This window comes from Phragmites australis, chromosome 3 (assembly GCF_958298935.1).
Source record: "Phragmites australis chromosome 3, lpPhrAust1.1, whole genome shotgun sequence".
NCBI lineage: Eukaryota > Viridiplantae > Streptophyta > Magnoliopsida > Poales > Poaceae > Phragmites > Phragmites australis.
The window spans coordinates 18,558,620-18,584,416 of NC_084923.1; the positions used below are offsets into that span (position 1 = coordinate 18,558,620).

General features: G+C 46.2%; 1 protein-coding gene across 1 annotated transcript; it reads right to left on the reverse strand.

Annotated features, from left to right (window-relative positions):
* Positions 1 to 2,847: 2,847 nt before the first annotated feature.
* Positions 2,848 to 4,845, reverse strand: LOC133910555 (22 kDa alpha-zein 4-like). The gene is made up of 2 exons (XM_062352910.1): positions 4,663 to 4,845; positions 2,848 to 3,573 (listed from the first exon to the last, which is right to left on the reverse strand). The coding sequence occupies exons 1-2, from the start codon at positions 4,843 to 4,845 to the stop codon at positions 2,848 to 2,850; spliced, it is 909 nt and encodes a 302-aa protein (XP_062208894.1).
* Positions 4,846 to 25,797: the final 20,952 nt, after the last annotated feature.

Below are 25,797 nucleotides of genomic sequence, written 5' to 3' on the forward strand. Positions count from 1 at the left end.
GGGACACTGGAACTAGAACCGGAGTTAGAGTTGGAATTGGAGTTGGAGTAGTGCTAGCCAAATGAACGACCTGGCATGGCATGACCCAATTCGACCCATTAGCCAAGCGGGTAGTGCCGAGCATTTGGTTCAGGCACGACCTGACTCTAGTAATGGCATGACCCGATTCGGCCCATTAGCCAAGAGGGTTGTGTCGAGTATTTGGTAGAGGCACGGCACAGCCTGTGCTGGCCCATTAGCTAAGCAAGCCTTGCCGAGCATTCGATTCACGCATGGCACAACCCGGCTAAGCAGGGTGCTAGTCCGTGACATGGTAGACTCGATAGGCTTTTTTAGCTAGTTAGCTCGTGAAAACAAAATAAATGTGTGGAGGTTACTCACCACATGCATGCATCTACTCTAAGTTTCTATATCAATGACCGGCTCACGGTCACGAATCACAGTGCACTGTAAATAAAAAATATATGGCTTATCATATGCATGTGGGAATATACGTGTTGCAACTTGTATGTGACAGAGAGTGAGAGATGGTAGGCATGCGCACAACCGCTCTACGCTAACACTTTGCTGATGCTGTTAGTATGCAAAGTGCGGCGTGGGCTCATGGGAAACCGTTGTGCTGTGGCGTTGCCAAATGCCGAGGCCTGAGTGCCGAAGGCCAAAAACCGCGCCGACCGTTGTCGATGGGCCAAACCGTATCGTGCCAGCCCGGCCCATTTTTATACTTTTTGCATAACTTAAGATTGTGGCATATAGGGTAAGAGCAATTTCATCCAGTGGGACATGAGGGATGAGGATTTTTGTAATGGCAGGTGGAGGATTTTTTTAATAGTTGAGACTGTTTACTGTTGATCAGCCATTGATTTAATCCATAAGCACATCTACTACCCCTCCATTCTCCTTTATTGGTTATTTAGGATATGATATCCAATATACATATTTGATCATTAGTTTTTTTAAGGTTACTCCATCAACTGCAAACTACAGGGATTCGCTGTAGGCTGCATGCGTGATGTCTAGTCACTTGTTGTGCAAAGCCACTGTTTTGGAAGGCATATATATAATTTGGAGCAATGATTATCCAGTGCAATAAGTACATATTTGAAGAATGATAAACTTTATTAGGGAGATTGGTTTTTCTTGACCTCATGTGTTTTACCTTTTGAAGAATATATATTTCACTTGTTCCGTATGGTGCCAAGGTATCTAATTAACATCTGTTCTGCCTTTTGTTTTTTTTGAACGGCGCTTCTCCATGGCGCGGATTGGAAACCCATAGGATGCGGGACGAGGGGCTCAAACCCCCCACCGGCTTGGTCCCAACCTCGGGTGTTGCCCTCTAAGCCCTCTAACCCATAACTATTACGTTATTGATTATCATAATTTTTTGAGCTTCAAGCATACGTAGCTTGTGTGTTAAAGAGAAAGTTAGAGACTACAGGTCAGTTGACTACATTAACTAGTTAACCATTGAGGTGCCTGTGCTCTTTGTTGTTTTTTGTTAAAAACTTTTAATTGTAGATGGAGTGAGGGACGCAGTCTTTGCTCTGTATTGCTTTTTTTTAAAAAAAAAAAATTATTGTCAAGGGGGTGAGAGAAGCTATGTTAGTTTATACTCTTTCCATTAATCCCTTCTTGAGTCTGCTCTCGACTAAAAGGTGTCTAACCAAAGCATCTTTTATGTATTTAAAATATGATTATTCATATTTTGCTTGAATTCAATTTGATTGTCGTAATTTCAGAGATAATGTGGCATATTATGGATTCTCCTTTGGAGTCTCTAGTCTAATTTTCTGTTGTTTAGTGTTTCAATTGTCAAAAATATGATTACCGCATCAACACCGTACCGTATCTAGTATTCTTTGGCCAAATACTTAGGTTGATAGAAAATATCAAAATAATCTTACGAGTCATTAGCAGGCTTTCGTGTGAAAATGCAACTGGAAACTGGACTCGCTTGATTAGAATATGACCAAAACGGAAATTCATAGGAAACAGTTTCAATTTCCATAGTGTTCAAAATTATTCACTTGTTTTCAAACAGGGCATTACATTCTGAATGCCTAGAGGCTCAAATGGCGCGCCAAAGAACAGCAACAAGAGACATGAATCCTTTCATGTATTCCAAATATCAGCCACAAAATCTCAAAAATAAAATAAAAATAAAATGTCAGTTATAAAGGTGAACTCCGACTACTTTCAACCACAAGCTACGAAGGCAAAGCTGAATACAAATTCTGCTCACAGTAGGACCTAATCAGTAAGCTAATCAGCAGCATCTGCCTTTCAAGCTCATGTCTACCTCTACACTTTTAAGTACTTGTCTTAATCGAACATTCATGTAGACAAATCTTCTCAGGGAGCACAGATGCCGAAACTGTCACTCATCGTGTTCCAAATGTTTCGAGTTTTCACTGTGCCTGCATATTCCAAATATTCTTTTCTGCTTAGAATGATAAACTACTCCGGCTATTTTTCACATAAGCGAAGGAGGGACATGCCATAGAGATCTGGTTGGTGGTGATGTCGTCTCTCTATAGTTCATAACGCTTGGAGGCCATGTCCAAAACCTTGTAAAAAATTTGAACGTGCTGAAGCCTAATAATTTGGGGCTACCCAGTACCCACCCACCTCACAAGATTTGTACGGAGTATATACACTTATTCCAATATGTCTTATGTTTATATTTATGGTTTAGAGTTCTAACTTCTTAATGTACGGCACAAACAACAACAAAACACTTGGATTCAGAACAGATGCCAATATCATTCAATACTTTTCTTATTTCTAATGACTCACACATATTACCATGTGAACTTCATTATTGGAGTACAACTCATAGATAATCTAGAAGTAGGCACCACGGTAGATCTTTGCAGCGCGGCTCGCCACGTCCAGTGGGTTGAAGATCTGCTGTTGTTGCCAGTAAGCGGTGAGGCTTGCCACAGCCAGTGGGTTAAAGATTTGTTGTTGCTGCCAGTAGGCAGCAGGGCTCCCTACGGTCAGCGGGTTAAAGATCTCCTGTTGCTGTTGCTGCCAGTAAGCGGTGGGGCTCGCTATGGTCAGTGGGATGAAGATCTGCTGCTGCTGCCAATAGGTGGCAGGGCTCGCTACAGCCAATGGGTTAAAGATCTCCTGTTGTTGTTGCTGCCAGTAGGCGGTGGGGCTCGCTACGGTCAGTGGGATGAATATTTGCTGCTGCTGCCAGTAGGTGGCAGGGCTCGCTACAGCCAATGGGTTAAAGATCTGCTGCTGCAGCTGCCAGTAGGTGCCAGGGCTCGCTTTGACTAGTGGGTTGAAGATCTGCTGTTGTTGCCAGTAGGTGGTAGGGTTCGCTACGGCCAACGGGTTGAAGATCTGCTGCTGCTGCCAGTAGGCGGTAGGGCTCTCCAAGGCCCGTGGGTTGAAAATCTGCTGTTGCTGCCAGTAGGTGACAGGGCTCGCCAAGGCTAGTGGGTTGAAGATCTGTTGCTGCTGCCAGTACGCTGCAGGGGTCACCAGGGCTTGTGGGTTGAAGAATTGTTGCTGCTGTTGAGGTTTGATGCCATGTATTGCCAGGTACGCCACACATTGCTGTCGCAAGAAGGCTAATGGTTGTTGCAAGATCACAACTGATGAGGGCGAGATTCCTGTCGTGAATGCTTGCTGCAGTATGTTGTATTGGATGCATGGGTGTGTGGCTCCCAAAGCACCCACTGGGGGGAAGTATTGCGGAAAATTGACTGCAGAAGCGGCACTTACCAAAATAGCAAGAAGAGAAAATGACACAAATATCTTGGCTGCCATTGCCTTCTTGCTACTTGTTATCAATGATATTAGTGATAGACAACGACTAATTTAGGGCCCTTTTTATACACACGAGTGATCATGTATCTCAACCAAGATGTTGGCCTTTGCTGGACAACTTGTTATTAGCTAGATAAGCTAGAAATGACATGGAATCTAGTCAATTTCAACATCTGCTGATCCCTTTTCTTGTAAGTATAAGGTATGTGTTGGCAAGATAATTTGTACTAGCACTTGGCAAAAGTGTCTTTTTGTTTGTACTTTCTTGATACATGAGTGGTCATGTAGCTCAAGCAAGATATTGGCATTTTCTGAACAACTTGTAGAGGCCCGATAAGCTAGAGATGACATGGTATCTAGTCAATTTTGACATTTGCTGATCACTTTTTTGTAAGTATATGGCATGTGTTGGCAAGATAATTTGAACCATTACTTGGCAAAGGTGTCTTTTTGTCGGTATTTTCTTGATATGTAAGTGAAGGAGGTATGGCAATGTCATGCTTGTTTTCTCCCTCTCTCTACCTTGTGGGATCCACATGTCAGCTCCTTCTTCTCCCTCTCCCCCCTCCGAATCCCATCTACAGAGCCCCCGCCCGTTTGAACCCCGTCGTCCCCGCTCGTAATTAAGGAAGAAGGCCACAATAGATGGTAACCGACGCCTTGTATTGAAGACCGCAATCACCAGGAATCAAATTCGCGAAGGATTGATGATGGGAAAGAGGAAACCGAGCCCCAATTTCCGCCATCGCGTTAAGACCCGAGCCGACCAAATTGATTCCCCTCTCCCTATCTATAAAACCTGTGATTCACCCTCGGTCGAGCCTCCCTTTGCCACACCATGCTTAAGCCTCTGCTTTCCGTCGAGTTTGAGCTAACCGGGAGCCCTCGCACCATCGCCAGACTCCCTCCACACCCCGCCACCATCTCTGTGCTGCTCCAGCCCTCCACGACGCCATCCGAGTCCTCACCCACACTCACGATCTGCATCTGGTCGTCATCCTCCTTTTGCCGTTGAGGTTCCAGAACTGCACGGAGCTCCAGAGGTCGTTGAACTCCCATTGTTGATGCCCACCGTCGCCAAGCCTCTTCGATCTTCCCTGACGCTAGCAACCACATCAAATAGAACCACTTGTGTTCCACATCTGAAGCTCGATTAATTTGTTGCAGGCTTTTCAAGGACCGAGCCATGGTTTGAAGGATCTGTATATCCAAGAGTTGCTCCATGTTGAATTGAGATGGGCGGTGTTCCAGCAGTGGCTGGTTGTTGTTGTCGTTGTTGCTACCTTTACCAAGTTGTCGTTCCTTCGAGTTCACCATTTGATAAGGGATGAAAAGGAAGATTGGGGCAAGAAGAGAATGAAGCAGAAAGAGAAAACCCAGCTATACTATTAACTATAGAGATAGTAAGCCTATAGAAAATGTGGCTGCAAACTAGATGCTAAAGCCCCACAACGCACACCACACAAACACACCCTACCAACATCACTCTAGCATTTTCGAAGAATAGGGGATAAAACCTCCTACAACTCGAAAGGCTAAAACTGGGAGCGGTGTAGAGGTAGATTTTCATGCCTTCAGTGTTATGGTAGATGATTCTTCCTTGTAGCAAAGAGTCTTCACTTCATCATCTAAATCTTCATATGAGGTAGACGCATCAAATGAGATCTTTATGTGCATCCTTCTCAATCAAAGTAAATGGGATTGGTTCAACAACTAAAAGTTTGAAAGGGAGAGTGTTGGAATTTCATTTTATTCAATAAGAAAACTAGAGAGACTAGAAAAGTATGGACATAGCTTTTCAAAATATGTTTTAAAATAATTCCTTATATCACGACCATTTTATCTAGGCTTGCATCTTGTGGTCAACACGGCTCTGACACTTCTGTAACAACCGATTTTAAAGGAACAAAACCAGGTACAACCACATGCATGCTAGGATCAAGTTTCATACATACGTTACATTATTAGTGTGTCATCATAGTGCCATGATTACAATATTATCATAACTTATTACAAAAGGACCCGATAGTCTAGAAAGGTTAGACACTAGTTAACTGCACTAAGCAACTATGAACTATAACTATTACAACAGGCATCCTATTTACTAAGTGCGAAGACACAACTATATCAAGAAGAACAGCTCATCGGATTCCATCCAACTATCAAGACTCACTAGATAATCCCATTACCTGGCTACCCGACTAACCATACGAGAACTTTGATCCCAACTAATCAAGAAGAAGTCCAAGCCGCTCTTGACAGTGAGCACGGCTGATCGATCAGTTTCATACTCTGCAGAGTTTTCATAGCTTTCCTCACGAGTCGTGATTCCTATGTTGCTTCACACTTCTGAGGTGGAGAGTCAAGGTCTCACTACAAGACCCTTACAAAGATCCCACCAACTTGCAGGCACCCACTGAGGTTTCATTGTTAACAATGATTCCATCACTATAGAAGCCCTCTCTCGTGCCACGTAACTGTCCACTGGTACCCATAGAATCAGAGAGATGGCTAATTAATTATCTAGGCCGTACCCATATAAGCCTCGTGATTGTGCGGTTTTGACATGTTACATGCTTCAAGAATCGGTCCTTAGGATCCCACACAGGAACAACCACAAACCAACTGTACATTACCCTCACACATGTATTCCCACACCATCATCACACAATTATCCTGTTAGGATCCCTATACCATGTTGCTACAAAATTACCATACCCAGTTCTTGTTGCATAAACATTAGTCAAGATTAATATTTACCCAACTATGATAGCACTAGCATAACTACTCATCATTACCCATGATTCATCAATGGTGACGAGGATAATCATACAGAATCTAGTAAACCCTAACATGGGATTCTAATTTAGACAAGCATGCAATGAAGGATAAACAACTAAATAAATATCCTAAAATAGGAGCAAGATATTCAAGGACACTTGCCTTCAACTGAGGGTTGCTCGAAGTCTTCAAAAACTTGATCTTGCAGATTCCCAAACTGATCACCTCCTAATTGACACACCGAAAAAGCATACAAAGAAACTACTAATAATAGTACACCAAACTGTACTAAAACTAGGTAAAAAAATCCTATAAAAAGATTCTACACATCGCTATGAACATTTGAGCGCAAAAATCGCCCAAATCGGATCTACGAGCAAAAAGTTATAAGCTTTTGAAGTTCCAGGGGCTTTTCTACAAATTTTACTTGATTTCCGAGAATAAACCGATTTGTTTTTATACTAAAAATCTTATTTATGATGTCTTAAATCAAAATGGAATTATTTTTCAATTGAAAACACTTGGAATAGGTCCATGAACTCATGGACCATGGCTCGAAGGCCGGTCCATTGGTCCACGGTGGACCGATTACACAAAACCAAAGGGGGTACGCGATCTCGGCCGTTGGATCAAGATCGGATGGCCGGGGTTTGATAGAGGGCGAATGAACTCGGGCTGGCCGGCGGCTGGTTGACGGCGGCGGGTGGCTGGAGCCTCGCTGGAGATGCGCGAAATCGTGCATCTGGTAACGGATCGCAACAAGAAGAGGTGCAAAAGAGAGAGGGGGACACGGGGAGCATTATTGAGGTCTTCACGACGGTGGAGAGGGACGGAGGGGGGCTGGTGATGTAGAGGGGTGGTTGGGTGGAGCTCGAACTTGGTGCGATGGTGCTTCGGGGTTCGGTGATGCCGAGAAGCGGTCGGGAAGTCCATCGGTGACCCTGCGATGCCGTAGAGGTAAAAAAGGGGGTTAAAGATGGCTCAGCCATGGAGAAATGAACGGTGATAGAGCTTTTTACCGATGACAGAGAATGTCATGGCGACAACACTAGAGTGAGGGAAAGAGGGAAAAAGCGGCCGGATGGGGTGAGAAACGAACGCGCAGTGCTCAGGATGGGTTTATATAGGGAGGAAAGGGCTCGGGGATGGAGATCGACATGGTTAGAGCCGTTTCCAACCGGGTGGACATCATGGCTTTAAATGCGGCGGTTTCCACATTTGAGAGGGTAAAGGAGGGGGAAAACGATCGTGGATATTGGATTGAGGGGTGAGGATCGTGGGCATGGCCTTTAATCAGCTCGAAACGGCTTGGGGCAGCATAGGTTTGAATCGGCCGATGAGATTTGGGGCAAATTTGGTGGTAGGAGGGAGGAGGAAGAAGATGAGACGGAGGCTTGGGTCGGTGCAGGGCTTGCTTGGCAGAGAGAGAGGGCGGTAGGGGGCGGTCGTGCGTTGTGGGTAGGCTGGCTCGGGTGGCCCAACGCGGAAGAAGGGGAGGCAGCCCATGCGGGAGGGAAAAAGGAGAGAGGGGGAGGGAAAAGGTTGGGCTGGGAAGGAAAATCAACCCGAGAAGGGTTTGAATTTTTTTTAAATACTTTTCCTTTTATGATTTTTGAACCAAATTCAAAATAAGTTTTAAACGAGCGACTTCTAGCGATCTTTTGCAAACAATTTTCAAGCATAAAACCCTATTGCAACTACTGTAGCATGAATGCAACAAACTTAACTATAACCTATGGAAAATTTAAATTTAGAAATTAATTTCCTTCTATTTGAACAAAATCTACAACTCCTATTTAATTCTAGCAAATTTTAAACTATTGTGAAAATTGGAAGTTTAGGGTGTTACAGGAGCACTTCCTGGAGGGACTGAATGATGGAATTCAGTATGCATTGCTTCCTCAGGACTATGCCAGTTTTCAAACTGTGGTAAATAAAGCATTGGTAGTGGAACACAAACACCGCCAGATGGAGCACAAGAGGAAGATGTCTTCCCAACGATTGGATTCAAGTGGTCACTCTCATCCCTGCTGCAACCCGTCTTAGCAAGGACCCATCTTCCACCAGTAGAACCATAATATGCCTCAAATGCAAGCCCCGCATCTGAGCTAACAAGCCCCTCATCAGACACCACCACCACTACCCCAACAAAAGAATGGCAATCGAGCTCCCTCCACTGAAAAGGCATGTTTCAACTATGGTGAAGAAGGGTACTTTGCCAACAAGTGTCTGAAGAAGCGCCTAATTGCTACCCAAGGGCAGTACAACAATAATGGTTTCAAGCAAGGCCAAGCTCTGAACGAGGGACGTAATGTAAATCAAGCTCCAGTCCAAGGCAACCATGCACAACAGAACTACGTGCATGGAAGAGTCAACCACATCACAGCTAAAGAAGCTCAGGACACTCAGGATGTTGTGCTTAGTTTGTTTCTTGTCAACTCAAGCCCAACATTAGCACTATTTTATTCCAGAGCATTGTATTCTTTCATCACTACACAATATGTTGCAAAGTATAATCTGCCCATTACATCCATGAAGCAACCAATGCTTATTAGCTCTCTAGGAGGAGAAATGAGGGTAAAGTATATATGCCCAAAGGTATGTCTGAAAATAAGGGGTAGGGGTAGATTTTCTAACCAACCTTATAGTTTTAGAGTCCAACAACATAGATGTTATTCCCAGAATGGATTGGCTAGAAAAGTTTAATGGGATGGCAGATTGTGCTCGAAGAGTAGTTTAGTTTACCAATGGAGAAGGTACTAGTATTGAGTTCATAGCAACCATCCCATCAGCTGGAGAATGTGCACTCAATAATTTGAAGGGTGTTCCCATGGAAGCAATCAATGTGGTGTGCGAGTATCCGAACTTTTTCCCTAATGACTTGCTAGGTATACCAACAGACTGAGATGTTGAGTTTATCATTGAGCTAATACCAGGAACAACCCCGATATCTAAACGACCATATAGGATGCTTGCAAATGAACTAGCGGAACTTAAGAAACAAATCCAAAAGTCAGAGGATAAGGGTTTTGTGCGTTCGAGTTTGTCTCCATGGGGAGCCCCAGTTTTATTCATCGAGAAGAAAGATGACAGTCAAAAAATGTGTGTGAATTATAGAGCTCTCAATGAGGTGACCATCAAGAACCAATACCCACTACCTAGGATTGAAGATATGTTTGATAGGTTAAAAGGAGCACGTGTCTTCTCCAATATCGATTTTCATTCAGGTTATCATCAATTGAAGATCCAAGAGTCGGATATACCTAAGATAACTTTTAGTAACCAATATGGTCTTTATAAGTTTACGATTATGTCCTTTGGGTTAACCAAAGCTCCAACTTACTTCATGTACCTCATGAACAAGGTGTTTATGGTGTACTTGGATAAGTTTGTGGTTGTTTTCATCGATGATATCCTCATCTTCTCAAAGGATGAACGGGAACATGAAGAACACCTAAGGCTCATTCTGCAGAAGCTTAGAGATAACCAGTTATATGCCAAGTTTAGTGTCGGTAGCTAAGTCACCAAACCAGGGGAAGCCTTCGGCCAAGAGAGAGAGCCGAAGGCAATGAGATGCGACACTAGTTTATGGGGAGATATGTAGTCTCATTCATGTGTCGCATCAGTTAGAGTGCCGACTTATTTATAGCCAATACTCAACCATTCCACGCCATAATTTACAACATTACCCCCCTAATTGTCACATTCCTGACATATTCGGGGGTATTTTGGTACCATTAAGTACATTTGCACATTTACAATTGTACCCAGACTACTACATGGGCTTCGACGGATGCCACGCCCGAGCCCGAGCCCCTATAAGGCCAGTCGCAAACGGGCCTTCAGGGCACCTTCGACCAGCCTTAGCGCTGCGTCCTGAGTCACCCTTTGGTCTCTGTCCGAAGGCCTGCCAGAGACTTTGCCTGCGTTGTTACTCGGTGTCGCGAGTTGACCTTCGGTCTGCGTCCCAAGGCCCGCCAAAGGCTTCGCCTGTGCTGATACTTAGCGCCGCGGGTCGACCTTCGATCTCCATCCGAAGGCCCACCAGAGGCTTCGCTTGCACTTTTTGAAACACAACTGCATTATTCGTTAGTGTACGGCTACCAGTGGACTTCGACTCACCATCCGAAGGGGCACGCGAGACCATTCCCCAACAGTAGCCCCATACAGGTAAGGTTCATCTTTGATGGGCCGAACTAGTGAATCAAATGATATAGCTGAACGCCGTCCCCTTCGGCTTGTCAAAGACCCTTGGGGCTCATTTTACATTTTAGCAGATAGCCCCCTCATGTTGTTCATCATCATTTTTTTAAGGGATATGACCATTCTGCCCCCACACAATGGTCAGGGCTCGATGACGCTAAATTTCTTCGCCTCATGCTGAACCGTATGGCAACGGTTCAATTTTTGACGTGCCTCGTTTCAACCATCGTTAACCCTATGTTTCACCACTATAAATATGCTCCACCCGATGCTTCAACTTTTACTGCTTGAATCTACTAAAGTTGTAGCTCTTGTACGAAGACTCTTGCAGTCACCTTTCTTTTCGGAGCCCAATGAGAATGACTTCGAGAGGCAAGAGAAACCGCCTGAAGACCTATTGGATTGGAAAATCTAAGGTTGATGAAGAAGTCCTGGTTGGACTAGTAAAAGAGGGTTTGATTAGTGATGTTTTGAAGGTTAGGCTCCTGAAGGGCCAAGAGACTCTGGAGCCCGAAGATGACGAATCCATTGTCTTTGTCGACTACTTCCGAGCGAGGCTTCGTCTTCCTTGTGATGAGATGGTGCCAAAAGTTCTGAAGCTATTTGAAATCTACCTCTGCCAGCTGACACTGAACCCCATCATTTGGCTCAGCCTCTTCGCCTGGGTGGTGCGTTCCGAAGGAACGAAGGCATCGGCCAGGACCTTTGCTGTAGCCAACAGGCTCCACCACCAACCGAAGCCGGTTTTCACGTCTATCGTGCAAAGCGAAGCCCATTATGGTTGCCTAAACTTTACTTATGGCCCATCAGTCATGGCATACAAAAACAAATGGCCGAAGGACTGGACACAGTGGTGGTTCTACCACATGGTGAACCGAGTGGAGTTTCTCGTGTCCAAGTGCGAAGAGGTGAAGGGGAATTGCGCCCCTGATGTACAGCTGAAGGCCTCTCAAAGGGCGGCATTTGAGGCATTCACCAGATGCGCGAAGCACCTGACCACGTGTGATCTCGTAGAAGAGTTTGTGGCATCCGGGATATGGCCCCTTAGTCAGGGCTAGACCATCCCAAAATTTGGAGACAAAGGGCCGGAGGAACTCTGCATCCCCAGTCTGACTTTCGAGGTTTCACAGGTATTATCTTTTATCATGTTACTAACTGCACTTTGGCTCTTTGTCATTTCCTTACATTGTATGCTTTCTGGCAGACTTGACGGCGGTCGAAGTGGAGACTAAAGCCATGCTTCTTCTTGGGAAATTTACCTAGGGCGAAGCCCAGCTCTGCAGCTACCAGGGGCTTGGTCGGCGACTTAACTGGATTTTCGAGTTATGATGCCTTGCCTATAAGAACAGGCCAATGGTGACCATGCTCTCATCGGGTTAGGGCGAAGGATAGGGCTCCCCGAACGCTGAGGCTGACTGAGAATCTGCTGCGGGCAGCCAAAAGAAGCAAAAAATCACAAACCCTTTGTCGCGAGGGGGGAAAAACAGAAGAAGGCACTTGCCCTGAAGAAGAGACCTCACGAAGTGGCCCTTGACGACCTGGGTGAGGAAGTGACCCCCGAAGGCTCATTGGCCATTTGAGTTGTGCCCCTTCGATAGGAGCCTCCGAAGGGCACACATGATCTTCCCTCCTCCTCACTGAAGCCCACCTTTTCTATGCGTGTGGACCTTGCCACACTAATTCTCAGTGACAAAGAGGACGAACCTTTGGATCCACGTGTTACCGCCGAGCCAGCGGGGGTGGGGGAGGCTGAGGAGGCCGAAGGAGCAAAAAATGTCGAAGAAGCTGGAGCTAAATCGGCCTCTACCTCTTCATCTTCGATTTCTTCCTCTAAGGACAGTTCGTCCGAAGGCCACAGAGCCACAGAGACCAAAGAGGAAAATACCTCGCCACCCATGCCTCACTGTGGCGGAAAGGGGCTTATGAGTCATAGCGGATTACTTGACATCAAGGCTATTGACGCCGAAGCCTTCAAGATTTCTTCGTTTGAGCCAAGCTTGGGGGAGGTCAATGACGCAAAGAAGATGTTTGGCAGCTTCGTTCTCCCCGAGCATGAGATGATGGTGTCTTCACTCAAGCCCTTCGCCTGGCAGCGAACATGTATGAAGCGACACATATAGCTCTGCAGTGTCTCCATTGGCTCTTTTGCTTGAGTGCGAAGAGGTCGCTGGCGGGTAACCTTCTCTGCTTGATTTCCTTGGAAATTACTATATAGGGCATTGCGCAACTGCTCCCATGAGTAAATGGATCTTGGAGGCAACACAGAGTACCACGACCTCTCTATCCACCCGACTACTAACAGAAAGGCCTTCACCAGTGTAGTGTCGTGTCGTCTCCTCCAGCAGATTCAACTGCCACCTCAAAACTCATAACGAACTCCTTCGAATCTGACTCTTCGTCAAACATTACCACCCTAGGCATCTTGAAGCCCGAAGGCCATGGTTAGTTCTGCAAGCCAATGGAGAGTGATGATTCTGGATCACCTGCGCATGACCTATGCCGAAGGTCTTGTGCCGGTCGTGCTGCAACTGCTGACGGAGGAGTCATGTGGTGAGTCGGTTCATCTACACTCTACAACATGTCAATCTCTTCTTGCATCTTCTCCAGTGTTCTTCTAGCCTCGTCGGCTCAACGGCCATACTCCGCGGCCTTCCGACTTGCTGCCAAGCTATCCAACATGCACTTTTTCTGCGCAATCTGCCTCTCCAATTCTTTAGCTTCTAGCCTGGCTTCTTTCCTCTTTTGTCTCATCTTTGTCTTCATATTCTTTGAAGTTACCAAGGTCGTCCAACTCTTCGACAACATGTGCCTTTCCCCTTTCTCCTGTCGTAGCCTCGAAGTGGGCGCGAAGGTTAGGTTCTATCCTTCGCACTACTACCATTGCATCTTCCTAGAGAGTTACTTTGTGATGATCCACATCATCCACTGGGGGCACCACATTCACATCATCGTGTCCTTGCTGGCTACCGTCAGCTCCACTGGTCGAAGTGTTGACCGGCTCCAGCACCGCCGAAGGGAGTGTTTTGGCTGAAGCCCATGCTGGAATCAGCTGCTCCAGTAATGTTGCTGATGTACCAAGTGGCTTCGTCTTCTTTTTAGATGGCATGGCTTCAAATTGTTCGATCCCCACAGACGGTGCCAACTATTGGTAGCTAAGTCACCAAACCAGGGGAAGTCTTCGGCCAAGAGAGAGAGAGAGCCAAAGGAACTGAGATGCGACACATGTTTATGGGGAGATGAGTAGTCTCATTCACGCATCGCATCAGTTACAGTGACCCATTTATAGCTCGTACTCAACCACTCCATGCCATAATTTATAGCATTAGCCCCCTAACTGTCACATTCCCAGCATATTCGGGGGTATTTTAGTACCATTAAGTACATTTGCACATTTACAATTATACCCAAGACCTCTACATGGGCTTCAACAGATGCCGCGCCTTCGCCTGAGCCCCTATAAGGCCAGTCGCAAACGGGCCTTCAAGGCACCTTTGACCAGTCTTGACACTGCGTCCCGAGTCACCCTTCGGTCTCCATCCGAAGGCCTGCCAGAGACTTCGCATGCGCTATTACTCGGCATCACGGGTTGACCTTTGGTTTGTGTCTGAAGGCCTGTCAGAAGCTTCACCTGTGCTAATACTTGGCGTCGCGGGTCGACCTTCGGTCTAAATCCGAAGGCCCGCCAGAGGCGACGCCTGCGCTTGCTGAAACACAACTACATTATTCGTCAGTGTACGACCACTAGTGGACTTCGACTCACCATCTGAAGGGGCACGTGAGACCATTGACCAACATTTAGCAAATGTGAGTTTTGGTTAAAACAAGTCTCTTTTCTTGGTCATGTCATCTCAGAAGGTGGAGTAGTTATAGATCCAAGCAAGGTTAGAGATGTTTTGAATTGGAAGCCACCTCAATTTGTCTCAGAGATCCAGAATTTCCTTGGATTAGCTGGGTATTATCGCTGATTCATAGAAGGTTTATCCAAGATAGCTAAGCCACTCACGAGTTGTTACAAAAAGATAAGAAGTTTTGAATGGTTTGAAGCTTGTCGGGCTAGCTTTGAAGAGTTGAAGAAGAGATTGACTACGACCTCGATACTCATTTTGCTAGATGTTCATAAGAACTTTGATATCTATTGTGATGCTTCTCGGCAAGGTCTTGGATGCATTCTTATGCAAGAAGGAAAAGTCGTGGCATATACATCTAGGCAATTGAGGAATCATGAGAAGAACTATCCGACTCATGATTTAGATGTAGCCGTAGTCTTTCATGCTTTGAAGATTTGGAGACATTATATCATCGATAATCGGTGTGAAATCTATACGAATCATAAGCGCTTGAAATACATTTTCACCAAGGCAAATAGAAATATAAGGCAATGCAAATGGATGGAATTGATCAAGGACTACGATGTAAGAATCCACTACCATCCTGGGAAAGCCAACGTAGTCACAGATGCTTTGAGTCGGAAGGTATACTGCAACACTATCATGATACAGGAATCTCAACCAGACCTATACGAAGAATTCCAGTGACTCAACTTGGGTTTTGTCACGGATAAAGGACCAGTAGCCATGGAAATTGAGCCTAATCTAAATGAAGATATCTGTAAACGACAAATGGAAGATAAGAAAATCAAAGAGATCAAGCAGAATATAAACGAAGACAAAGCCCCCGAATTTTCCACAGATAATCAAGGCATCATATGGTTTGGAAAACAAATTTGCGTACTAGACTAAAAAGAGCTCAAGGCTATAATTCTAAAAGAGGCCCATGAATCAGCCTACTCCATTTAGTCAGTTAGTACCATGATGTGCCAAGATTTGAAAGAGTGTTATTGGAGGTATGGAATGAAGTGTGATGTTGCAGAGTCATATTTGTTAAAAAGAAAAGTGTTTGGTTGGTTGTATTTGTTGGGACAGGCTGGGCTGATTTTCTGTTTGGTTGACCAAATTTGAGATTGTATGAGCGGATGCAAGTGATAAGATTATGATTGGTTGGTAGCATGAAGATGATTGTGTAACACTGATAAGTGGGCCTACCTACATGAGTGGATGTAGCAGCCTGCATCCACCAAGCTAAGTATGGAGGGAAACTCAATTGGAGCATCCCTCTTAGACCAGGCTATGGGATTACATTTGCATCCATCAAGCCAGCCTAGAATAGTTCATATGGACAACCAAACACATTTTTTCATGAGATTATACGTATCCACTGGACCAGGATCCTCCCATGCAAGCAACCAATTAGTCCCCAAGTGTTCATTCCAACCAATTGTTACAAATGGATAGGTATTCTACTGAGGCATCAAAGAGTTCATCTGAGAGAGTCCCGATTATGCTGTTGTGTCTAGCCTTGAGCACTCTAAGCACACAACATTACCAAGCCCTTAGGGGATATAGCCACTGAATTGGTTATAGGAAAGGTCAAGCACCGCAAAGGATGGTGTGCTGATGCAGAAAGCGAGGGAGGAATCCATCCAGTAAAACTATCATTGCTCTCATTGAGCACAACCAGGCTCCTTGTCTTCTCCCATGTGATGGATGGGAACAATCCAAAGGGATTCTGCTAAACCATTTTGAACTGCCATCGTCAATCCCTGGATGGCCTCTGCAAGTATTGAATATCTCGAGCAATCAAGAGAACTAAGCTCATTGCATGACCTTATTATAGAATTGTGATTTATCAATCTCGTGTTGGGGTCATGCAATTTTACACGCTGCTAACTTAATTCAATTGTGACCTACTGCATATCATAATACTTCCCCTCAACAATTAGTACATGGAAATCCATCAAGTATTTCTCATCTGCGTAAATTTGGTTACACTACATATGTAACGATCTCACCACCGCAACGTACATCCATAGGCCCACATAGAAAATTGGGGATCTACGTGGGGCATTAATATCAATTAATCATTAAATACCTCGAACCCCTCACAGGAGACCTATTCATAGCCCGTTATGTTGACTATATATTCAATGAGGACTATTTTCTAGCACTATAGGGGATTTCAAGTACCAGAAAGAATGTTATGAAATCAATTGGAATGTCTAAGGTATTTTCACCTCAAATCCACATACTCAAGAATTTGAACTTCAAGTTCAGAAAATCATTAATTTGCAACACATTGCTAATAATCGGTCATATGCAGTTACTGGCTACAAAGGTGTCACCAAATCCTATAATCCTGCTAAAAATGTGCCCAAAAGAGTGGAGGTACCAATACAAACCACTCAACTCCCTATTCAAAATAAGAGGGGGAGAAGTGCGGCCATAAAGAAGGATATATCTTCTTGCAAGTGCCAAAAGAAACAGAGAAAGAAACTCTCTAAAACAGTAAGTGCAAATCAACCTCAAGTTGACAGACGCCCAATGGGTAGTATACACCCAGTGGATGGGCAACATCCACAACTCAGCTCAATAGTGCACACAATTCATGATGCTGGGACATTAGAATACCCTGACTCAATCGTATTAGGAAATCATGAATAGACACCAAGGGTACAAGAGATTTTCACCAACTATCAAGATTCTAGAGAATCATTTGACTAGAAGACTAAATTGTCGACACATACTTCTCCACTATGATTGCAACAACCTCCAAAATGATCCAAATCCCAAGACTGTGGTAGAGTATGAAAAATGCTTGGACTGGAGTCAATGGAAGGATGCAATTCAAGCAGAAATAGCCTCGCTCACAAAAAGAGAGGTATTCATAAAAGTAATACATACACCTCCAAATGTCTTCCCTATGGGATTCAAATGGGTTTTCGTCCAGAAACATAATGTGAATAATGAGGTGGTGAGATACAAAGCAAGACTTGTAGCACAAGAGTTCACACAAAGACCCGACATTGATTTCAATGAAACCTATTCTCTAGTCATGAGTGGAATTACATTCTGATATATTATCTCATTGGTAGTTCAAAATCATTTATCTATGCAGTTGATGGATATAATGAACACATATCTATATGGATCATTTGATTCGGACATATACATGAAGGTTCCCGATGGAATCCAAATTTTGAATCCAAATGCAAATCACAACATATATTATGTAAAGCTCAATAAGTCACTATATATCTTAAAGCAGTCAGGATGAATGTGATACAACCGATTTAGTGAGTTCCTTCTGCAGAAGGGTTACTCCAATAATGATGATTGTCCATGTATGTTCATCAAGAAATCCTTGACAAGATTTTATATTATCTCGATGTATGTTGATGACCTAAATATCATTGGCAGCGCATAAGATATAAATGAAGCATGTGATCATCTAAAGATGAAATTTGAGATGAAGGATTTGGGTAAAACTAAATTTTGCTTGGGTCTACAACTTGAGCACCTTTCCTCAGGAATTATGGTACACTAAGGTGCCTATAACCAAAAAATATTAGAGAAATTCAATATGGACAAATCATATCCATCTGAAACACATATAGTTGTTCGGTCTCTAGATATGGAGAAATATCAATTTATACCACGGGAAGATGGAGAAAATACACTAGGGCCTGAGGTTCCATATCTCAGTGCCATTGGAGTTCTAATGCATCTTGCAAATTGAGCCAGGCCTTGTCGAGGGTTAGTCACTGACAATGATTTCGGGGTATGCTAGACAACGAGTGCATGAACGGCGTTTCAGAAATCGATGTGTGCGCGTACGATGGACTTAGAGACACAGGGAGTTATACATGTTCAGGCCTCCCGGAGGATAATAGCCCTACGTCTTGTGTGTTGTGTTATGGATGATCTCAATTGGTTACAGAGGTAGTTCTAGCTAGCTGCCAGACTTGATCTACCCTTCTCTACAAACAGGGTCCTCATCCCTTTATATAGAAGGGAGGATAAAAACTTACATGTGGGTCCAAACAGAAGACCTTGCTCATCCTAATATGTAACATAAGCCATCATTACAGAGGACCATCCCCAACCACTTGCTTGATCGGCCTGCTAACAACATCCCATCCGTCATGCGTCACTGCGTCGACCTGTGAAAGTCCCACTCCATAGCATTTAATGCTACAAGATGGGACAATGCCCCTCTACACCGTCCATGACCTCGCCCACTAGAGTTGGTGTCTAGGGAGGAAAAACACTTGACTAGATGTCAATAAATGCGATTGGACAGGTTGTGTCAGATCCGGCCCTACGACCAGTGAGGCCGGTCATGTATGTGATGGCGTAGGAAGATTGGTCGCGTATGCCTTGTACTATACCCTGGTCACGCGACCGACCAGTTTTAGGAAATATATGCCTCTGGCCGTTATATCCCTCGTGGGGGCCGTTTGTTAGGGTACCCCTTTACTCAATACACCGATAGTATCCCCTGAGTAGCCTGGTCACACCACTTGGGCCCCGAATGGACGTATTATGGATAAGGAGTGGTCATTGACGTCGTCAGTCCTCAGAGTGTAACTCTGAACTTCGCGTCACATGGGGAGGTTTAAATATCCCAAGAGGAATAAAAGAGGGTACGAGAGAGAGAGAGAGAGAGAGAGAGAGAGAGAGAGAGAGAGAGAGAGAGAGAGAGAGAGATTGCCGCTGGACCTGAAGGACTCTTGGTTCCTTATGTGCGCCTCGTCAAATTTTGAGCAGTTTGAAGGCCGCACTAGTTGGGGTGTCGCTGTGGTTTAAAAAGAAGAGTGCTTGATGGCCTTTCGAACCACCCCCTCGCCTTCCTTCTCAACCTCAAGCCTTAAGTGCCTAGAGTCCATTTGCCTCTATCCTGTCCTGTGTTCTACTCCGTAGTGTCTGCAGGTCCTGAGGCCATGGCGTACTCCCCTCCTTCATCGCCAAAGAGGTCGATGATATCGGACGGCTCGGCAGGGGCAGAGTCACCCTGGCTCCATATCCGCTCGCTGTGGTGCTTCCGGAGGCGGCGATTATCGCGGGTATGCTTGCGAGTTTGAAGCCGGCGACCATCAAGCTCACACCCTTCCAAAGAAGACCACCCCTGCCAGTTCGTCTCGATCTATCACCCGGGTGGATCCCTCGACTGAGGTCTTCGATATCTTCGATGACGAGGAGGGGTCGATTGGGACCTTCTGGAGAAGGAGATCAATGAAGAGGAAGAGTCGGAGATGAAGTGGAAGTGAGGTCTACATGGTGCACTGGCGCCGGTCAGCAGCCCTAGCAGGTTCTTTGCATCAGTTACCTTCCCTAGGCCTTATGCCAGTCATCGTCCAATCCCTGGAATAGTGAGCTGCCACTCCAAGAAGGAGTATAAGAGGTTCCTTGACTCATTCAAGGGCAAATAGAGGTGAGAGTTGGGCGGACCCTTTCTGTCAACTTTGTGCTAGCCACTTGAGTCAGGGAAGATACGACATGCATGTAATAGGATAGTTAGTTCGATCAGATATAACTAGTCGGCATGTAACCTAACCTTTCCATGAATGAAAAAGCGTGGGGGTGGACGCCTGTTCTTGTTCTATTCCACACGCTAGTCAGGTTCTTGGTGTGTGGAACAAGACACGGCTTGACAAGTCCTTCAGGGGCGACTAGCGCTCAACCGTAGCAAGGACTTGTAGCCTTGTGGTAGTTATCTCTGGCCTCCTGGTCGTTTGGCATCTTGGTCACTAAATTCTATAGTGGCCATCGAGTATGGTGCGTGTTGTGGTCGGAGAATCAATATGTCGGGAGCCCGTGGCTTGGTTGTGAAGTCCTGCAATATAGAGAGTCTGTTTTTTTTTTAATTTAAGAACTTACAAGTTGTATTTCATGCTCGTCCGAAAGGTCCTACAAAATAGAAAGACAAGCCCATCTTCGAGCGACCTTACACATAGAACTTGTGTAACAAGGCGATGTTCCAAGAGTTGTAATTCACGGCCATCCTCCATGGCCAGCTTGATCGCACCAGGTCGGGTGATGGCGACCACTTTGTAGGGTCCCTCTCATTTGGGGGAGAGTTTATTTCGACCGGCCTTATTCTGGATTTGCATAAGGACGAGGTTGCCTACGACCAGTGTTCGCTTCCATACCTTTCGGTTGTGGTAGCATCTAAGGCTATGCTAATAATGGGTGGCTCGAATTAGAGCACGATCGCGTAACTCTTCGATCTAGTTTATGTCATCCTCCTGTCATGACACCTGGTCGTTATCCGAGTAATTATTGACTCAAGGCGACTGGAAGGCGATTTCAGAGGGGAGTATTCCTTCAGCGTGAAAAACCAAGAAGAAAGGGGTTTCAGCTGTGACCTAGCTAGGGGTTGTTCTCAATGACCAGAGTACTGTGGGGAGTTTGTCCACCCAGTGTCTCAAATAGCTTTTAAGCCAGTCGAAGTCCTAAGTTTTGATCCCTTGCAGTATCATCCCATTCACCCTTTTGACATGTCCGTTGCTTTGGGGGTGAGCCACATATGCATAACAAACCTTGGTCTCAATCTCTTCGTAGTAGTCTCGGAAAGCACTACTAGCGAACTGAGTTCTGTTATCCGTGATTATATGGTTTGGACTGCTAAACCACACTACCATCCCTCGTATGAACTTAATCGCGGTTGTGGTGGTGATCTTTCTGATGGGCTCGGCCTTGATCCACTTACTGAATTTATCGATTGCCACGAGCAGGAACTCAAAACCTCATGGGGCTTTAGGGAATGGTCCCACGGTATCGAGCTCTCAGATAGCAAAAGGCCAAGAAAGTGGTATGGTTTGCAGTGTCTGGTCTAGTAGGTTGGTATTTTGACCATGGTACTAATACGACTCGCACCGTTTCACCAGCTTGTAGGCATCCTAGAGGGCAGTGGACCAATAGAATCCTTGCCATAATGCTTTTCCGACCACGGTGCAGTATGAAGCATGGCTACCACATATGCCTCCGTGGATATCAGAGAGCATTGTGCTCCCCTCTTCCTGAGTGATGCATTTTAGTAAAAGATCGATGCTCCCTCGGCGGTAGAGGCTCCCTCTACTAGGGAGTATCTATGGGCTTGCCACGAGCCTTTTTTGTTGATGCATCATCATCAGGGACCGCTCGATTCTGAAGGCAGTCCAAGATCAGATCCATCCAGGTCATACCCAAATCAAGCAGGGCGACCATATGATGGCCGTCCAAGGTCGACGGCACCGAAGGAGGCGTTTCCTCCAAAGGTGTTGCCTCGGGTGCCTCGTTTCCAAGCAGAGCATCCCCTTCACCTTGACCTGATACCATGGTGGATGGTCATGAGAGTCTTTCTTCAAAGACTCTAACCGGGACAGGTTCACGAGAAGAAGCTAGATGGGACATCTCATCTTCTAGGAAGTTGTCCTTGCGAGGGACGTGTTTGACTTCAAACCAACGAAACGTCACTCTAGTCTTTTCACTTCAGCAAGGTATGCCACCATTGTCGGGTTAGAGCACTAAAACTCCTTTTGCACCTGGTTCACGATTAGTAGCGAGTCCCCTATCGCTAATAGTTGTTTAATCCCAAGTGTGGAGGTTGCTCGCATTGGACAAGAGGCCCTCATATTCAACAGTATTATTAGTGGCTGGAAAATATAATTGAACCATGTACCTGAGGATGTCACCAGTAGGTGAGGTTAGAACCACTCCAGCCCCAGCTCCCTTTAGTGTGAACGATCCGTCAAAGTGCATGGTCCAGTGTTCGTCTGCATCTGATCGCTGCGCCTACTCAGGCTCGAAGGACAACCACTCGGCTACAAAATTGGCCAGCGCATGGGACTTAATAGACGTTCAAGGGATGAACTAGAGATTGAATCTCTCGAGCTCTACTGCCCACTTTGTTGTTCTTCCTGTTGCATCTATATTATGGAGAATTTCCCAAATTGGGAACGAGAAAATCACCTTGATTATGTGAGCCTGAAAGTAGTGTCTGAGCTTGCAAGAGGCCATTAGGATGGCGTATAGTAGTTTCTGAGCATGTGGGTACCGAGCCTTTGCGTCATGCAGGACCTCACTGACGTAATACACTAGTCGCTGGAGACCTTCCCGCTCGACGACCAGGACTATGCTTGCAACGTGTGGTGTTGAGGCAACATAGAGCAAAAGCTCCTCGTTGGGTCGAGGCAGGGTCAGTATGGGAGGAGAGGAGAGGTACCTTTTGAGATCTTGGAATGTCGCCTCTACCTCCAGCATCCACTGTAAGTGGTCATTTTTCTTCAAGAGTTTGAGGAGCAGCAGTCCCTCCTCCCCTAGCCTTGAGATGAACCTGCTCAGAGCAGCAATGCATCTGTTAGTTTCTGAACCTCCTTTAACCTAGTAAGGGATCTCATCTGGTTGATGTCTCTGATCTTGTTAGGGTTTGACTCTATCCCTTGATGAGACACAAGGAATCCGAGAAAATTTCCTAAGGGAACACCGAATGTACACTTCTCCGGGTTTAGCTTCATACAGTACTTCCGAAGATTGTCGAATGTTTCTTGAAGGTCTGCAACCAGGTTTGTCTTGGTCCTGCTTTTGATGACCACATCGTCCACGTATGCCTCGACGTTCCTTCTGAGATGTGGTCGAAGAATGAGTTGAATACACCGTTGGTAAGTGGCACTGGCACTTTTTAAGCTAAAAGCCATTTTTACATAGCAAAAGATCCCAAAGGGTGTAACAAAAGCCGTCTTTTCATCATCTTCCCTAAACATACTAATCTGATGGTACCCCGATCAAGCATCTAAGAAACATAGCAAATTGCTACCGGCCATTGAGTCAACTAGCTGGTCGATTCGGGGAAGAGGGAAAAGGTCTTTTGGGCATGCCTTGTTAAGGTCGGTGAAGTCGACATACATTCTCCACTTGCCATTGTGCTTCCGGACCATGACTGGGTTAGCCAGCCATTCTAGGTACTGCATCTCCTAGATGAAGCCTGCTTGTAGGAGCTTGTCGATCTCCTGATGAATCACTTCCTTTTGGTTGGCTGCGAATCGACGCGCTTTTTGCTTTACTAGTCGCATGTCTGGTCGCACAGACAAACTTGTGCTCGGTCACATCCCTGGGGACTCTGGGCATATCAGACGGACTCCATGAAAAGATGTCCGTGTTCACCCAGAGTCCCTATTTGGGATCCAGTGTGGCCCCTATCTAGATCTACTAGGTTGGGTCGGTGTCATACAGGCTCACTGCCCTGAGTCGATCGTCTGGGCTGACGACGACATGGACCTTTACCAGTCACCCACTAGGTTCAACGGTCACGGGCTACGATATGAGAGTCAGCTTGACCATGTCGAGGCTCCTCTTATCGCAGTGCAGAGCCATTTTGGTGTTGCCAACAATGGTGACGTCCCATGTTGGCCCAGGGATTTTGATTGCTTGGTATGCGTAGTGGGCAATGGCCATGAACTGGGCCATCGTTGGTCATCTGAGGATCACGTTATACGCGGTCTCAAAGTCGGTCACATCGAATAGGACCCTTTCGGTTCTGAAGTAGTCCGACGAGCCAAAGGTAATGTTCAGTTCCATTTGCCCTAGCGGCTTACCCAAGGAGCCCGGGGTGATCCCGAAGAAGGGTGGAGACGGCATCAACGAGCTCCTCGGAATCTATAGGGCGTCTAACTGGATGTTCGACCACAATGGGGTAGTGATCAGAGCGTTTGATGCATGTGAGGTGGTCGGCCTGGCTGAAAGTGAGCGGGACCTCCGACCACCTCAGGAGTGGGCTCGGGCCTGATGCGGTCACCCACACCTCCCGGACCACCGACTTGTATTCCTTATTAGAGGAATATGTCATTGTGCCTCCGAAGATGTGGTGGACCATGTGATCGGTTTGCTGGTATCCTAGTGCCGACTGGTCAAGGGTGGCTCTGTCCTCATCGTCCTTGGCGTGCTTGTGCTTGCGCTCCCCGAGCTCCTGGTCGATGATGCCTCGAATGACCTTACACTCGGTCAGGTCATGGGCCTCTATACGGTAGATCGGGCAGTAGCCCTAACCCTTTTTCTTGTCTTTCTTCTTGAAGCGCTGGCGTGTTAGGCCGGTTTGCTCGACCACCAAGACCTCGGGAGGTCCGGCCTTGCGCTTGCGCTTCTTGTCCTTCCGGCCGACCCCTTTGGAAGAGGCGGGCTAGTCAGAAGCAGGTCGTGGCTAGGTGTCGATATGCCACTCTCGGGCCTCGACGGCTTGCGCGCACTTGTCCACGAGCTTGAAGAGCTCAGTTGTGCTTCGGATTACCCGGGTGGCCAGCTTCTCGAGTATTTTCTAGTATTTGACCCCCCCCCCCCACTTGAACGCTATGATCACAAACACTCCCGTGATCCTTAGAATGGTGTTCTGGCATTCGGTGAAACATCATATGAAGTCTCACAGTGACTCTCCTTGTCACTACTGAACCTGATATAGGTCGTCCTTGACCTCTAGTCGGGTGTAGGTCCCCTGGAAGTTGGCGATGAACTGGTCGCATAAGTCTTCCTAGGAGCAAATCGACCAGTGGGGGAGTTCATCAGCTAGGACTAAGCGGAACTGATAAAGGCGGTAGGGAAGTAGTTGGCTATGACCTTCCCATGGCCTCCCGTAGCCTACCCATGGTGATGTAGATTTGCAGGAACTCCTCCAGGTTGGTCGAGCCTTCATACTTCTTGGCTAGGACCGGTCGGAACATGTCCTATAACTGGGCGAATACGGCATTGCACCCTGTCTCGTAATGAGAAGCCACTCGTTGTTGGGTGGCAGCACGCATCCGGGGGGAGAGACATCGATCTCGGGGTCCCAGTGATAGGGTGGAGCCGTCCGATGCCTCCCTGCAAGGGGAAGGTGTGCGGTAGGTCTGCTTCCCCCTTCCTGCTCCTGCCTTGCCCGGTCCTCCTTCTCTCTAGTGACCACCTAGCTCTGGATCACACCACAGAGGTCACATTGGCATAGAAAATCGCACAGGTCAGAAGGTGGGTTGTCCCAACGTGGCGGTGGCCCACGAGTACCCCCTGTGGTTGATGGAGCATGGGACCTATTCCACCATGGGCCCTGCCATGACCCTTGGCAACCATGACCCTCACCGGCCTTTGCGATGGGCGCGGTGCATGTTGACGTGGTCTGGCTCGGGTAGTCTCGGTCAGGAGGGCGAGATAACATAGCCATGGTGCCACAGGCGAGCCCCCCGGTATAAGT

Coding starts and splice junctions, on each gene's coding strand:
- LOC133910555 (XM_062352910.1), bottom strand. CDS start 4,845: ATGGGAGTTCAACGACCTCTGGAGCTCCGTGCAGTTCTGGAACCTCAA. Junction 3,574..4,662: donor CGATGGTGCGAGGGCTCCCG/GTTAGCTCAAAC, acceptor TTCTTGCGACAG/CAATGTGTGGCGTACCTGGC.